The sequence below is a fragment of the Trachurus japonicus genome, chromosome 6 (genome assembly GCF_045865225.1).
Source record: "Trachurus japonicus isolate A0001 chromosome 6, Traja_1.0".
Lineage (NCBI taxonomy): Eukaryota > Metazoa > Chordata > Actinopteri > Carangiformes > Carangidae > Trachurus > Trachurus japonicus.
This window is the reverse complement of record NC_140912.1, coordinates 35891183-35904445: the sequence shown is the minus strand read 5'-3', so window position 1 is coordinate 35904445 and position 13263 is coordinate 35891183. Positions and strand designations below refer to the sequence as shown.

Below are 13263 nucleotides of genomic sequence, written 5' to 3'. Positions count from 1 at the left end.
TTTGCTTCAACTGCTACAAGGTATTGACAGCTCTCAGTACAGACAGCCAAGGGTCTATGAGGACAACCAAGGTGCCATAGCCCTAGCTAAAAATCCTGTACAAAGGCAAAGATGCAAACATGTTGACATAAAATATCATTTTGTAAGGTCAACTGTAAGTAATGGTAAAGTCATGCTTGACTATTGCCCAACAGAGCAAATGGTGGCAGACATCCTGACAAAACCACCAACAAAATCTAAGTTAAAGAAGTTTATGACTTTTATGTTTGGAGAGTAATATGTTTGTTTATGTAATGTATGCAAAGAGCAACATGAAGGGAAAAAAATTCTGTTTAGCAGCATGAAAAGAAATGTTTATGTTTCATGAAGATCTGTAATATTGTATAGATTGTATTTCTGTTTATGTTTTGAATATACCAACTACCAACATTTGAGAGCAAGTGGGGGTGTTGGCGTATGCTCTCTAATTGAGTAGCGCTCTTATTTTGAAGGACACCGGAAGTCACTATTGTTGTTGAAGCGGATGTATTTAATAAACCCAGGTGTCCTGAATCTGATGATTGGCAAACGCAACTTACCTGTGTGGTCGCTTTCTTCTCCGTCTCCCTGGTCTGCTGAATTATTTAGGAATTGAAACAACTCTGCTAACAACATAAACATGATCCTCATCACTCTCACAGGATGGACGGTACGGATGGCAATATGGACTAGGCAACGTGAAACAAATGGCCGCGAACTCCCGTGAAAGTTATTCAAATAATTTTCGTCATGCTAAATATGACTGTTAGTAGTGTAAATATTTAATGTTACCATAAGAAAATATAAATATATCACTTTCATCTACCTACAAATTTTTATAAATCCACACACGTTCACAGACGAGGTGGGGTGACAGTTGGCCACGCCCATTTAGGAGACAGGAAGTGTATACAATTGGAGCAGCCTCTCATGGGGTATCTTGGTAAATAGAGTGTCTTTGTTCACAGACACTGTGGACAGGAAGTAAACTCCATTAATGTCATGTGACCATGAGCTGAAGCTTCCTTCCTGTGGAGTCCAGTGTTGATGTTCATGAGCCTCAGTGCCTCCACAGTGGGATCATCAAACCAACACTGTTCTCTGAGCTACAGGACTTTAACCTGACCTCTCACACTGGGAAGCTGCTTTGACCTTTGACCCTGAACCAAGCAAAGAGGGAAAACTCAGATCTACATCACATCTGCTCAGCTTCAGCTACAGTGGCTGATCCAGCTGTTCTGTTAGCAGCTTCATCTGAGAGCCATCATCATCATCATCATCATCATCATCATCATCATCATCATCATCATCATCATCATCATCATCATCATCATCATCACCACACTGACCTCTGAGTGACCTCTGACCCTTCACCTTCTACCAGCTGCAGTAACATGGAGTCACAATCAGTCGCTGCTTCAAACTGAACTTCACACATTTGAACTGAACACAGACAAAAGTCCAACAGGTCCAGTCAGTGAACTCACCTCAGAGTCTCCAGTCTACAGTTTGGACTCTCCAGTCCAGCACACAGAACCTTCACTGATGAATCACTCAGTCTGTTGTCATGCAGGTCCAGTTCTGTCAGGTGGGAGGGGTTGGACTTCAGAGCTGAGGCCACGACTTCACAGAGACTCTCTGAGAATTTACAACCACCAAGTCTGTGAAGAGAGAAAATATCAAATGTGTCAGAATCCAATCAGATGAAAGCTGCAGTAAAAACACAGTTGATGCATCTGATGACAGGACGTGATGATGTGATGAACATCTGAGCTTCAGCTCATCTTCTCTGACTGAGTTTGACAGGAAACAATGATCCTCATCACTCTCACAGGATGGACGGGACCTCGGGACCCTGAAGCAAAGCCTGTTCACTCTATATCAGCCAAGAGCGGCCCAGAGCCAAATGCTTAGGCTATATTTTATTATACAACAGTTAGTTCCGACCGGTTCCCACTGAGTAATTTGATTAGACAAGAGACATTCCATGAGTGCTGATATTCAGTATAACAGCACTGGGCATTTTTACAGACATTATCACTCCGCTGTTCAGCTGGACAGGAGCTAAGTCAGAGCCAGGCTCCCCGTACAGGAGCTGCCCCATCTCTCTGCTGCTACTACAGTTAGAAACGGACCTAAACATTAAAACCTGGACCTGACATGTTCCGTCTAATTGGCGATAATTCTCAGCCTAAACCCGGTTTGACGGCGATGTGTTTTGATATGAGCGTTAGCTGTTGTTAGCCACGTAGCTCAGCTACTTAGCTTCAGCTGTGTTTATATTGATAGCAGATAAAGAAATGTATTACGGTATCTATAACGTCTCTGTGTGTCTTCATGCTGGTCCTGTTGCTCCGCTGCTAATCAGACACGGGCTCCGAACCAGAACCAGCACTGGAAGCAGCTCGGTGGAAAAGCTTGTAGTAGCTAGTAGCCAGCTAGTAGGAAATGTTTATGTGTTGCCTGGCAACAGCCTTGTCTCCCTTCCAGTTGTGGAACTATTTGTGTTGGTGGAGCCAAATTAATGATTAAAGGTGTAGAATTGACCCTTTGTCAAGGCCCCGCCCCCCACGGTTACTGTTGCTAGGTTGGACAAACAATGGTCACGGAAGGGTTAACTCGCATTGGAAACCATTGAAAATTAGGCAGATTTAAATTGCTTGTAAGGAAAATTTGAATTAACTTATAGATCAGAAAAATAGTGTCCATGATAGAGGACAGACGTGGCTCAATAGCGATTGAACGGGCATTACCTGACTTTTCCGAAAAATGGGGAAAAATCATTGTTTTGGTCACTCACTAGCTAGTAGCTAACGACGCTAGCTAACGTTAGCTACAAGCTAACGCTTAATCTCCGCCGATCTCCCGTTTCTCCTCGTAAAACTTCACAAAGTTCAAAAGACATTAGCAGCGGTAATGTTACGTTTGCTAGATAATTTTGAAGGTATTAGATCTTCTCTGTTCATGAACACAACCAGAGAGTGGACTGGAGAATGAATGAGCTTCAATAGCACTTCAGTACAGCCAGGGAAAACGGCTCACTTCTCATGAGGACTGCACAACAACAACAAACAAACCTATGCAATTAACCCCTGACCTATGCCTACAGCTCCCCCTAGTGGACCACCCCCAAACCCTATTATTAAGCTCAACTAAATACATAACAGAGGGTTAAAGTAATATGTATGCAGTAGCCTACATAGGGTTTATTGATGTCTTGGGTTTAGGGAATGGGATAAAAATAACTCAGGGAATATGTTCCAGATATTGGCCGCGTTTCCCAGATTCGATCTTTCTTAAGGACTTAAGAAGGCTCTTAACTCATTGAGTGCCGCGCTCCTTTCCAAAGTTTTAGTCAAGTGTACCGGCAAATTAGACCATATTTGACTTTTTATTTTAGAGCCATAGTGTATTCTATATTATTGCCACCAACACATACTGTAGCTCATTTGAAAGGTTTAACTTTATCCTTCAAATGGCCACAAACCGTTTGTTTCTACGTGCCTCCGTTCCTGAGAAAAGTCAAGCTAAACATGGCTGGGTTTCACCAAAATCCCTCCTTTTTTTCTAGAAAAGGAGATAGAGCGTCTTTTATGAAAGGTGCGCTGTTTGTGTCTGTCGCTCTTCTCACACTCGCATTTCTGGATCAAAGGGCTCGTATAAGATAAATATACACAACAATTGTTGTTCTATTCACAAAACCACCATCGGGGGCGGGGGGGGGCGCCACTAAACAGCAATAACACAGACGCACCGTGCCGTGTCACAGCCTCTCGCCGCGGAACGTGAGGCTCTGCCGGCCACAGCGGCTCGCGAACACCGGTCCCGCCGGTGGTCGCGGTCCGTCTGTGGTACGGGTCGGTGGTGCCGGTCTGCTTTGGTCCAGAGACCATCAGATTTTACCGCGGGAGGACTTTGGGGAGGACACGGTGTTGCTCCAGATGAAGACCGGGCGGGACAGTGGGCTGAGAGCTTCCTGGTTCAGCTCCCAGCTGCTGCAGCCTCGCGGGTGAGAGCAGAGCAGCAGCGGAGCAGCTGCGCTGCATCTGCATGCAGAACTCCGTTTGCAGAAGCTGAGTTATGATAAAAACTTCCAGATCATGAGCTGTCATGTGACTTTGATCGTCATCTATTTCAGTTCTCCTCGTCGTAGAGTCCCCAAATTTACATATAATGTGTATTAAAGTGTCTATTTTCATAATTTTAAAAAAAAGCAAAAAACGAAAAATTTCGTTTTTGGCACTCAACGCATGGGAACGAAAAACGAGAAATTACGTGGTTGGCACTCAATGAGTTAAGAAGGGTTCGGCTAAGAAGGAGCGCTAAGATACGGGTGTTTCCCAGATGCGTTCTTAACTGCCTTCTTAAGATCACGCCAAAGAAGCTTCTTAAGAAGCTCTTAACGGGAGCTGTCCACCACCACAGTACTGAAACTGAATCAATCGATGCCAGGCAAATCGATTATTATATCACACGCCACCTATTACGCGCATAAATCACACACAGTGACAAGCGCAGCTGCACCGACGGGCGATGAATAAACCGAAAACGGGATTTCCACTTGTCAAACATGGGGTTAACATAGGTCCCGGTGTCAGCTGGCCTGATTAGAAACTTCTCCGCTGTTGTTGCCGCGTTGGTCACGGGCAGCGACAGACTGGCCGTAGGTGACACGGCACAGCCGCGTAAAGATGCGGCCGAGACGGCTGCGTGACCATGTGATTGATGTGTGTGAAAATAAAAATAAAAATGTGCGCAGGGGCTGGCTGGTTTACAGCCAGACAACTCTGGAAAGGATGAAAACACAAGGTAGCAAATAGCTCACTTGATAGAGTATCCCCACTGCAAGTTGAAGCATTGCTGTGGTCTGGGTTCAAATCCACCCAATAGAAAATGATTTTGGTGGTCAACACGTTTTTCTTTTCTCATCATCACTGAATGATCAATGCTATACATATGTATAGGCTACATATATATTTAGGCAGTGGAGTGTTAATGCGTGACAGTCTTTTTAGTGCCAGTATAAAATGGCGCGGGAGGATCGGTGTCACGGCTGCCACACTCCGTGACACTGACCCTTGCTTGCGATGCCCCCACCACACCAAGAAGCTGCCCACTGCATAAAAACACGATGCAACAGCGACACTAGGGGTTGATTTAAGAACGGTTGTGTTTTTGATGTTCATGCAGATATGGGACGTGGATGTGTGCGTAAAAATTATGATAAATGATAGTCATGATGATTAATTTTATTTGTGTGCCTGATGTGCAGAGCACACGTTATTCCTCATATTTAGGTTATTTATTGTTCTTATTTTATTTTTTATCTCTATTTTTTATTTCGGCACATATTTAATATGTTTTAATCATACGATGTGCACTGTTTAAATCTTGCTTAGTGTGATATTGATTTGCCTTGAAAAAGTGCTAAAAAGTTGCTAAGAAGACTCGAAAGAGTGGGTCAGCTCGATCTTACATAATCTTACTTAAGATCTTCTTAAGCTAAGAGCGACTCTGGGAAACACGTTCTTCTTTCACAGCGTTCTTAAGAGCGCTCCAAAGAAGATCTTAGCGCTAAGAGCTTCTTAACAAATCTGGGAAACGCGGCCATTGTGAGTTGCTATTGCAGGAACCCCAGGCACATTTTAATAACCATATTGAAAAATTATAAAGTAGTTTTTGCCGAAAAACTTGCTGTCTACCTATCTCGTTTCATAGGGTTTCATGCCAGAGTTGTCCAACCTTAGAATGTTGCACAACACGTGACATGAGGAGAAGCGCTCTGATTGGTGGAACAGCAGACCAATCAGAAGGCCAACAAAGGGTCAATTACAAGAACAACTACAGAAAAAGAATTCCAGCAGTCGATTGCCAGACCGTTGCTAGGTAAAACGGGCCGTTGCTAGGGACTCCGCTCTGATCAGAGGACAGACAGGAGGAGAACTAAGCAGGATATTTACCTTATGTTTCATTTTTACCGTCATTAACAGCATAATAAATGACTTGTAGCTTGTTACAGGGACAGTGGAGGCTCTCTGCCTTCCACACCGCTGCTGCTCAGAGCCTCAGAGCCTCCGCTGTGCTGCTCTCGTCAAGTTGGAAAAAAAAAAAAAAAAAAGGAGCTCCGTGGCACCGAAAGTCCGCGACGATAAACGTGTTTATGACAGATAAGACTACACAAATACACCCATCCTAACAAGTATATGATAATCCATTGATCCACCGATTGATTATTAAAAAGGCTTGGTTGGAAACAAACGCATACGACCGGGAGGAGGCAGGAAAACAGCGGAGAACTGAGCCACATGTCGCTACAGGCAGGTAGGAATGTAAACAGAACGTTGACAGAAAGTCAGTTGTCGAGCCCGTCAAAAAAATTAAAAATAATAATTCAGACTAAAAAAATGTTTTTAATGGAAAAGCAATACTTTCATTCTGTACCCCTCTAAAGGCCCCATGGATGTATTATTTTTGAAAAAATATAGCTTTTAATAAATATTCTACATATTCAACCTTTAAATAAACAAACAAATCATAATCTCTTGTAGTTTATTACTGTTAACTAATAAAATGCGCTCGTAGTACTGTTGTATTTAAAAGCAATATCACACTTGAGGTTGTAGTGTGACTATCTACGACCGAATCACACCCGTGCTGAGTACAACAGCACTCCCTCTCGTGTGATATTGCTTAATTATTTTCTTTAGTGTTGGCGTAAGATCATTTAAATAACTAAATGGTTGGCTTTTGACTTATTTTGTTTCAAGAGTGCATTTTTTCTTGTTTGACCCTTTGAGTACCCCATGCCTAAATTATTACTTATACTACAAATAGCCTAGTAATATAATGATAGCAGCAGCAGCAACATTATCTGTACATGAATCAAAAAAAAAGAAAAACTCTGTTTATGTGAACGACTGATCTAAACTACTGATCAATAATTATATTGATCATGTCTGGACTCACCGGGCCTTCCTGCAGTTCCTCACAGCTGGGATCAGTCTCCGTCGTCCATCCTCTGATGTGTTGTACTTCTCCAGGTCCAACTCATCCAGAACCTGCTCTGACATCTGCAGCATGTAGGCCAGAGCTGAACACTGGATCTCAGAGAGTTCCTCTGATCTGTTCTCTGACTTGAGGAAATGTTGGATCTCCTGATGAACTGACTGGTCCTTCATCTCCGTGAGACAGTGGAGGATGTTGATGCTTCTGTCAGGAGAGATGTAATCGGTCTTAATCTTCTTCAGGTTGTTGATGGTTCTCTGGATGGTTTCTGGACTGTTGTCTGTCTGACCCAGCAGACCTCCTAACAGCCTCTGGTTGGACTCCAGAGAGAGGCCATGAAGGAAGCGAACAAACAGGTCCAGGTGGCCATTTCTACTGCAGAGGGAGTTTTGCATGGCTCTCTTCAGGAAGTCATCCAGTGGTGGAGGACTGTTATTGATCTGTGGAGGACTGTTATTGATTGGAGGATGACTGTTCACAAGCAATGGATGACTGTTATTGGTCCATGGATGATTGCTATTGATCGGAGGATGGCTGTTATTGGTCCATGGATGATTGCTATTGATTGGAGGATGACTGTTATTGGTCCATGGATGATTGCTATTGAACGGAGGATGACTGTTATTGATCCATGGATGACTGTAATTGATCCATGGATGACTGTTATTGATTGGAGGATGACTGTTCACGAGCAATGGATGACTGTCATTGATCGGAGGATGACTGTTATTGATCCATGGATGACTGTAATTGATCCATGGATGACTGTTATTGATTGGAGGATGACTGTTCACGAGCAATGGATGACTGTCATTGATCGGAGGATGACTGTTATTGATCCATGGATGACTGTAAGTGATCCATGGATCACTGTTATTGATCCATGGGTGACTGTCATTGATCAGAGGATGACTGTCATTGATCGGAGGATGACTGTTATTGATCGGTGGATGACTGCTCAGATTAAATCCAGCAGAGGAAGGCATTGTGCTCTTCTTCCTCTCTTTGTAGTCTTTTCCCAGGAACTTCTTGAGGACCTGTGAGTTCCTGTTGGTGAAACAGTGGAACATGTAGACTGCAGCCAGAAACTCCTGAACACTCAGATGAACAAAGCAGTAGACTGTTTTCTGGAAGATCACACTCTCTCTTTTGAAGATCTCAGTACAGAGTCCTGAGTTCACCAAGGCCTCTGTGACATCCAGACCACACTGCTCCAGGTCTTCTTGGTAGAACATGATGTTTCCTTCCTCCAGCTGTTCAAACGCCAGCCTCCCCAGCTTCAGAAGAACTTCCCTGTCGGCCTCCGTCAGGTCCTGTGGACTCTCATGTCCTTCACCGTACTTGTTCTTCTTCCTCTTTGTCTGGACCAGCAGGAAGTGTGAGAACAGGTCAGTCGTGGTCTTGGGCAGCTCTCCTCTCTGGTCTGTGGTCAACATGTGCTCCAGAACTGTAGCACTGATCCAGCAGAAGACTGGGACTTGACACATGATGTGGAGGGTCCTGGACGTCTGGATGTGTGAGATGATTCTTCTGGACAGATCTTCATCACTGGACCTCCTCCTGAAGTACTCCTCCATCTGGGCGTCAGTGAAGCCTCGGACCTCTGTCACCCTGTCAACACATGTAGGAGGAATCTGATTGGCTGCTGCAGGTCTGGAGGTGATCCAGACCAGAGCCGAGGGAAGCAGATTCCCCTGGATGAGGTTTGTCAGCAGCACATTGACTGATGACGTCTGTGTGACGTCAGACACAACCTCCCTGTTGTTGAAGTCCAGTGACAGTCGGCTTTCATCCAGGCCGTCAAAGATGAAGAGAAGTTTACAGACAGCCAGCTGCTCTGCTGTGACCTTCTGTAATGTTGGATGGAAAACATGGAGCAGCCTTAGAAGACTCAACCGCTGATCTCTGATCAGGTTCAGCTCCCTGAACGAAAGCAGAACCAGCAGACTGACATCTTGGTTCTCCGAGCCCTCGGCCCAGTCCAGAGTGAACTTCTGCACCGAGAAGGTTTTTCCAACGCCAGCGACGCCGTTGGTCAGAACCACTCTGATGGGTCTCTGTTGGACAGGTGAGAACGTAGAGACGTCCTCTCTCTGTTGGACAGGTGAGACCGTAGAGACGTCCTCTCTCTGTTGGACAGGTGAGACCGTAGAGACGTCCTCTCTCTGTTGGACAGGTGAGACCGTAGAGACGTCCTCTGTCTGTTGGACAGGTAAGTCTTTAAAGATGTCGTTGCACTTGATTGGAGTGTCATGGAGGCTCTTCTTCTTGGACGTTGTCTCCAGCTGTCTCACCTCATGTTGGGTATTAACCTCTTCACTCTGTCCCTCTGTGATGTAGAGCTCAGTGTAGATCCTGTTGAGGAGGGTTCCACTTCCTGTTCCACTTCCTGTTGCCTCAGTTCCTTCAGTCACTCGTTCACATCTGCTCCTCAGACTGATCTTATGTTGATCTAAAACCTCCTGCAGACCACGATCTGCTGAGAGAGAAGAGGCAGAGTCAGACTGAAGACAGAGAGTCTGACAATCTGATCAGATTATTTTCATCAGCTACAGAAAAACTACAGACAACAAAGAGAAGGTTTGAATCATCATCTTAAATGTCAGTGCTGTGTGATGGAACAATGACTCAGGAGAAAACAACAGGTCCTGGTTTCACAAATGACCACATCAGCAGAAAGATGTTCAGTCTCACTTTGTCCACAGCTGCTCTGATTGGCTGTCTGCAGCTCACCTCTGGTTCTGGGTCTTTGTCCACACTGGGGACAGGAGGGGGGTCCTGAGGAACCAGACTGGTCCCAGTCTGAGGTGAAGCACTGTCTGCAGAACCAGTGTCCACAGCTGGTGGAGACTGGATCCTTCAGGACGTCCTGACAGAGACCACAGCAGGACAGCTGCTGGTCCACAGAGACACCACTCCTCTTCCTCCTGTCAAGACATTTCTGGATCAACAACATGTCACAGCTCAACATCAGTGCTCTGATTGGTTAACCTCCTCAAGGGGGCGGGGGGGTTTCATGCAGCAGAGGAGCAGAGAGAGAGAAAGTAGAGGAAGACGAGTGTAGAGAGACGAGCTGAATGAAGACCTGGTCCTGAACTGGTCTGGTTTCTGTCTCTGTTTATCTGTTGACCTTAAATCTGGACTCTAAAACAAACTCCCTGTTAGTTTGAGTCTCTTCAGTTCTGCGTCGTCTCGTCTGGTTTTTACTCCAAATGTGTGAAATGATTCTGCCTCGATGGGATCATCACCTGATCGTGGTGGGGCAGTTTGCATGTCTCCATGACCTCTAGAGCTATGTCGGCAGGAGTTTTCCACTCCTGGCAGGGTTAGAGACCAGACGAAGAATGATCCCACTGGCAGGTTGGGGGTTGGGCTGAGGGCTGATAACCCACTCCCAGAAAAACAAATTATTACAGAAACCAGAAGCAGAGCAAACTCACTGAACCCACGGAACATAATAGCCAGTACTTCTAATAAGAGGAACAACATGACGCCCAGAGGTCAAAGCCGAGAGGACGCCTCTGGGCCGATTCGGCCATTAATGCACCCCAAAGTAACTATGAAGATTGGAAATTGGAATGTAAGAACACCGAACAGAACTGAAAATATCAACATTGTAGCAAGATAAATGACCAGCAAAAACATCCACATCTTGGGTGTCAGTGAAACACACTGGACGGGACAAAGAAAAATGGATCTCGCAGAAGGACAAACCATCATTTACTCTGGAAGAGATGATGACGACCACCGACAAGGAGTAGGCATACTGATGTCAAAAAGGGCAGCAAGAGCCTTGATTGATTGGACGCCAGTCAGCGAAAGGATCATTCAGGCCAGATATCATTCACAACACATAAAGCTAACAGTTGTGCATATCTACGTACCTACCGAAGATGCAGAGGAGCAAGTAAAAAATTTGTTCTACCAGAGACTGCAAGACGTACTAGACAAGAGGAACACACATGACATGCTGATTGTCACTGGAGACATGAACGCCAAAGTAGGAGATGAGAATGAAGGCTAAGAGAGAGTGATGGGCAGGCACTGGCTTTGGAAGAGAAACAACAACGGAGAAAGGCTGTGTGATTTGTGTGACTTGAATGAGCTAGTCATCACAGGAACACTGTTCCCACACAAGGGTATACACAAAGCCACATGGACATCCCCAGATGGAAGGACCAAGAACCAAATAGACCATGTGATAATCAACAAAAGATTCAGGAACTCAGTGGAAGATACAAGAGCATACAGGTCTGCTGATGTTGGGAGTGACCACTACCTTGTGTGCACAAAAATCAAGCTAAAACTAATGACGCATCCAAAAGAAAAGAAAAACCCCAGAGTCATGTAAGACACATCAAAGCTAAAGAATGAAGACATATTAAGGACCTTTACCATCAGCCTAAGAAACAAGTACCAAGTACTGGAAAATGAAGAGTCAGAAGCGGAAGAAGGCGAGGAGGTGGAGCATGACTCTCGGATAATGGAGAAAGCCTATAAAGAGGTGGCTGAAGCAGTCCTAGGCAGACCACGAAAGAAGAAAAAACCATGGATCAGTGAAAAATTATGGAGTCTTGTAGACCAACGAGAAGAAATAAATAGGAAGATTCTGAGGATGCAATCAGAGAGAATCAAGAAGCAGTTAAAATTACAGTATGCAGAGAAGAACAGAGAGACCAAGACAAGTATAAAAGCAGACAAAAAGAAATGGATGGAAAACATTGCAAACGAAGCAGAAGATGCCGCAAGAAAACAACACATGAAGAAACTATACGGACTCACTAAGATACTATGCAATGAAAGGCCTAGGCACAGTTCAGCAGTTCTTGACAAGAAAGGTATCCTCATCAGTGGAAAAAAGGAAGTACAGGCAAGGTGGACGGAGCACTTCAAGCTATTGAAGTACTCAATAGAGAAGAACCAGAAGACCCAATAACTGAGGATGAAGAATGTGAACTCACTGAAATAATTGAAGAGATTGCTGTACATGAACCAACACTAAGAGAGGTAAAAGAAGTGATAAAAGGATTACGGAATGGAAAAGCACCAGGAATAGACTCCATCACAGCAGACATACTAAAAGCAGACATAGACTTCTCAACAACGAAGATACACCAGCTATTGGAGAAAAGATGGAGACATGAAAAGATTCCCAACAACTGGAAGAGAGGGCTTATCATAAAACTTGCCAAAAAAGGAAATCTCAAAGAATGCAAGAACTTCAGAGGCATCACCCTGCTCTCCGTGGTGGGAAAGGTATTGGTAGGATCATCATAGATCAGATCAGAGGTGGAATCAACTCCAGGTTAAGGAAGGAGCAAGCAGGGTACAGGAGGGGCAGAGGAACAACAGAGCAAGTCTTCATATTGAGGAACATCATCGAACAGGTCAACGAATGGCAAGCAACGCTATACCTGAACTTTGGAGACTTTGAGAAGGCTTTTGACTCGGTCCATTATGAAAGCCTATGGCTTATCATGAAGAAGTATGGGATCCCAGAGAAAATAGTGAGAATTGTGAGAACCTTTTATGAAGACTTCCAGTGTGCAGTTATAGACCAAGGAGAGATATGTGAGTGGTTTAACAAAGAGTGGTGTTAAACAGGGATGCAATATGTCAGGATTTTTGTTCTTGATTAGCATGGACTGGATAATGAAAAAAATGGTTGGACACGGTGAGAATGGAATCAGGTGGAAGCTTACATCGAAGCTTGATGACCTGGATTTTGCAGACGATGTAGTATTACTCTCCTCCACCAAACAGCATATAAGAAAAATCATCAAGAATGGAAGAAGAAGCCAGGCGGGTTGGACTCAAGATCAACACAGGGAAAACAAAAACCATGAGAATGCACGCAAGAAACCAGGAGAAGATAAAGGTCAATGGAGAGCACATTGAAGATGTAGAAGAGTTCACTTACCTAGGAGCCACAGTAAGTAAGGATGGAGGAGGAATGAAGGACCTGAAAAATAGACTTTCAAAAGCAAGAAGTGCATTCATCAAAATAAAAAAGATCTGGAACTCCAGGAGCATCACAAGAAGAACGAAACTGAGGCTGTACAAAACACTAGTGGTGCCGGTGTTACTATATGGATGCGAAACATGGAAAATTAATAAAGGAGACAACAAAGCAATCGATGTGTTTCACAACAAATGTCTAAGAAGAATCCTCAAAATCCAATGGCAAGATCACATTAGTACAGAAGAACTATTAGAAAGAGCCGACATGAGGCCACTGAG

The 13263-nt window shown here is 44.4% G+C and overlaps 1 protein-coding gene across 1 annotated transcript in view; it reads right to left on the bottom strand.

Annotated features, from left to right (window-relative positions):
* Positions 1-7470, bottom strand: part of LOC146986584 (uncharacterized) — a 387075-nt gene extending 379605 nt beyond the window's left edge. The window contains exon 1 of the mRNA XM_085780291.1: positions 6985-7470. Within this exon, the coding sequence (XP_085636417.1) occupies positions 6985-7418 (434 nt within the window). The 5' untranslated portion in view covers positions 7419-7470. The remainder of the gene's footprint in view (positions 1-6984) is intronic.
* Positions 7471-13263: the final 5793 nt, after the last annotated feature.